The sequence below is a fragment of the Lactuca sativa genome, chromosome 2, assembly GCF_002870075.4.
Source record: "Lactuca sativa cultivar Salinas chromosome 2, Lsat_Salinas_v11, whole genome shotgun sequence".
In the NCBI taxonomy this organism is placed as follows: domain Eukaryota; kingdom Viridiplantae; phylum Streptophyta; class Magnoliopsida; order Asterales; family Asteraceae; genus Lactuca; species Lactuca sativa.
The window spans coordinates 230,088,254-230,092,164 of NC_056624.2; the positions used below are offsets into that span (position 1 = coordinate 230,088,254).

A 3,911-nucleotide genomic window follows, 5' to 3' on the forward strand; every position below is an offset into this window, starting at 1 on the left:
CAATATATAGTTGTCCAAATTAAATATTTAACCCATTAAGGTCATTAAACAAAAACGAGAAAGGTTGCCCATGTTAGGGAGGTGCATCAACATGTGATGTATGTGTACTCATGGTGTTTCAACGACTTATGCAACCTTTTTAGATGGACCAAATAATAAATTCCAGTTTGTATCATTAACACCATTGATATCAGTTCCAGTCTAATTCATACCAAAAGCAGTGTGGTTCAAAAGTAGATATTGTTTTGATATTGGAAATTGTAAATGGTAACAAACATCTGAACAAAAAGAATGTCTCAATGGAATCGACATAAAAAGTAACAAACATTCAAAAGTTGTCTCCTAGCATGTAAAAAAAAAAAGCAGGTAGCAAATATGAAACTTCAACGTTTCCCACCACCACCTCCAATCTTAGGTCCCTTACCTCCTTTAGCCACATTTCCACTCTTTCCTTGTGTCTTTTGCTTCGATACTACCTCTGCTTTCTTTGCCTTCTTCTCATCTTTAGTTTTCTTGATCCTCTCTTTGATTTCACTTCATTTCATTTACAAATAATAACATATTTAGTTATACCAAATTGGTAAAACAATTAATGTCATAAAAAAAAAAAAGCTATCTTACCGAAGAGCTGCCTCCCTAGCAGCATCACGAACTTCAGGTTTCTCACTTCTTTTCTTCTGAATGACTTCCAATGTGGCTCCCACAATAGCCCTAGAGTAAGGCTTCTTTGTGGCACGACGCCTCTTCTTCACAGCTTCTTGAGCAATGTCCTGTTAGGTTTCAAACAAAAAGAAGGGGCAAATTAGTAACTTTATCAAAATACAGTGAGAATCATTATTGTTGACTGATGGGATTTCTCACCTTCTTATGTTGCTTTCGGTACATGGCTGTCCATGTGAGCTTTGAGGGCTTCAGTTTATTATGGAAATACCTCTTGCATTTGGAATTTGCAAACAAAAAGACCTAAAATTGACAATATGCAAATTCGTTGCAGGAAACAAGTTAAAGATAAAGATGTATAAAAGCTAAATCACACATTGTTTTAAACTAATTCCATACCTGAGAGTCTGATCGAATGAACCTAATACCCCTTCCAGGATAAATCTTCTGGCCACTGAATCTGCAGAGCTCGGTCCTATTGTTACAGATAGACAAGGTTAAATTCTAAGACAGCCCAAAAGAATCCCTAAGGAAAATAAAAATATACGGATCACAATGACTTTCATAAACCAAATAGATTCAGATTAAATGATTGGAGATATAGCACTCACGATTAAAATCTTAACAAAAATGTATAATCCGATATTTTCATAAACACTGTAATTCTCGTGAAGAAGCACGAATGTGTGAAAAGAGAGACTTGACCGGTGTTTCTATCTCTATAACGTCAAAACCGTATAGTTAATCCATCTAGATAACATTTATCATTTGCTGATGCAATGAACACTTATAAAAGCATACTGCTCATGTGAATTGAACAAAAATTGTATCCTTATGAACATGAAACAAGTTCGTTAGATTCCGTGAAAAAAATCCATGAAAGGCATAAATCATTAAATCTTCAGAATAATAGAGTATAGCTGAGTGCTGCAACGATCGGATTTAAAGCTTTAATTTGAGCATATTTTGTTCAAATAGGATGGATTGAAAACACTAATATGAACTATGACCACATTTACAATGTTAATAACCTTGTTGACGAAATGAACGTTAGCCAAATGTCTAGCGACTAGCGAGATTGGTCACATTCTTCCATTTACAAATCAACACATCAAACGCTTAACAGTTGCATATACAGACGACGAGCAATTAGGATGAATAAAATTAACGCATAGACGGAATCTTACTTTAACACCATGGCGGCGGCAGCAGCAAACTTCTTTGTCTTCGATAAATAAAACCCTAGAAACCCTAATTCGGTTGGTTCTTATACAGCATCAATTTGGTCATAGAGTATAAGAAAGGGTTTTGAATAGGGCATATACCCTACTCCACGAAACAAAACATGCATTTCTAGTCCCTCCAGTTTAGTGTTTCGGAGTTTCTATCCTGTTATTCAATTATTATTTTTTTTCTTAATTTATTTATTTAGCTGGAGGTGACATAAAGAAACCAATAAATGTTTTTTAAAGTAAAGTGCGTAAATGGTTTTCGTGGTCATGTAAAAATGTAAAAATTACATTTCTACTCCAACCTTTTTAGTTTGTAAGATTCCTAACTTTGTATTTTGCAGCGAATATCGTTTTAGGGGGTTTGAAAGAAAAAAAATCATTTTTTTTGATAAAAATAAAGTTCATTGTTAGTAATCTAGTACGTATATTTGTATCATGTATTTATGCCTAGTTCTCTCGTATTTTGTATGTATGTGGTCCGGTCCATGTTTTTTGTATCTTGCATACTAGGTGTGAGACCCATGTATTACATGGGTTTATTTAAAAAAATTAAATATAAAATTTTAACAATTTGAAATTTTTGAATTTATAAGAAAAATAAGAATTTTTTGAATTATTAAAATTATTGAGGCTTTAATGTATTGAATACATTACATATATAAACTGTTTCTAATAAATACCTTACATATATATTACCTTACATATTAAATGTGGAATTTTAATTTAATAAAATGAAAAATACAATGAAAAGACAAGTAGAAAATAGAAAATTTAAAAATTTTAGAAAATGTCATGTGTCCAGATGAAGAAGAATAGGACATGCAGCAAAAAACTTTCATTTATTAGAGTAGATTAATATTCATATTGGTTCATTAATGAGATGAGGGCAACACACAAGTTTATTCATGTTAACATGGTATCACAGCGGTAATACAAAATCTATCGTCTCCGCCATCTCATCTTAACCCTAGTGCCGCCTATCCATTCTTTGTTTGGCACATCTCTTATCCTGCTTGTCTCGTTTTCTTCCCTCTGTCTTCTCTTTCCACACGATGACAAGACACACAAGCAAAGGCATCCCCATTACCGAGAAACCTTATGAGATCTCAAACATACATGCATCAATCCCTCTTCTTTGAGACTCATTGTTGTGGTTTCAGGGTTTTAGATCATCTCAAACCACCGAAGGACCCTGCCTCCTCTAATATGGAAGAATGGAAATGTATTGACTCCATAGTCAATAGTTGGATGTACATGATGTTATCACCACCGTTGCTTCAAATGTCGTTGAAGATTAAATCCAATGCGTAAGGATTGTGGACTCAACTTGAAACCCCTGGTTAAACGCGGATTCACGACCCATGCAATTAGATACCCAACTTCGCTCCATAACCATGGGCGATTCAACTGTTGATGCATATTGCACAAAGATAAGAACTATTGCAGATTCCTTGGAAAACCTTGCTGCGAAAGTACCAGAAAAAAACTTGGTTATTTACACCATTAATGGATTGACTCCTAAATTTGGATATATTGCTAGTCAAATTTGCCACACGAAACCTCTTCCTCTTTTTCCAATACACGTGTAATGCTTGGAATTGAAGAACAACGCTTAATCGAACATGATCGACGCAACAATGACACTTCCCAATTCTCAAATACCTCATCTATGTCTACCATACTCGCCAATAACTTTGTTCACAATCCTTCCGGTCGAGGTGGAGGAGGTCGTAAAGGTAGGGGCGGTGGTCGCCATAGGCGCAACGGAAGACCTGGCGGAGGCCGTGGCTGCGACATCCCCAAATTTAATGTCACTTTAAAAAAAAATTATTTATGTTTATTTTACATCAGTGGTCTTTATAAATGTGGAATTGGTCCCATAAAAAATATTTATGAAGAAAATGTTTTTCATTGATTATTAAAAATTAGGATGTCATAACTGGTTCAAAACATACACAAAAACATTACTAACCTTACATTAAATTAGTGTAACAACCCAAAACCAAGATAATCTTTTTT

General features: G+C 34.4%; 1 protein-coding gene across 1 annotated transcript; it reads right to left on the reverse strand.

Moving 5' to 3' along the window:
- Window positions 1-223: 223 nt before the first annotated feature.
- On the reverse strand, window positions 224-1,987 carry LOC111888462 (60S ribosomal protein L24). The gene is made up of 5 exons (XM_023884633.3): window positions 1,848-1,987; window positions 1,060-1,135; window positions 862-963; window positions 622-770; window positions 224-534 (listed from the first exon to the last, which is right to left on the reverse strand). Exons 1-5 carry the CDS (start codon window positions 1,856-1,858, stop codon window positions 384-386), a joined length of 489 nt encoding a protein of 162 aa, XP_023740401.1. The 5' UTR covers window positions 1,859-1,987; the 3' UTR covers window positions 224-383.
- Between the last annotated feature and the right edge of the window lie 1,924 nt (window positions 1,988-3,911).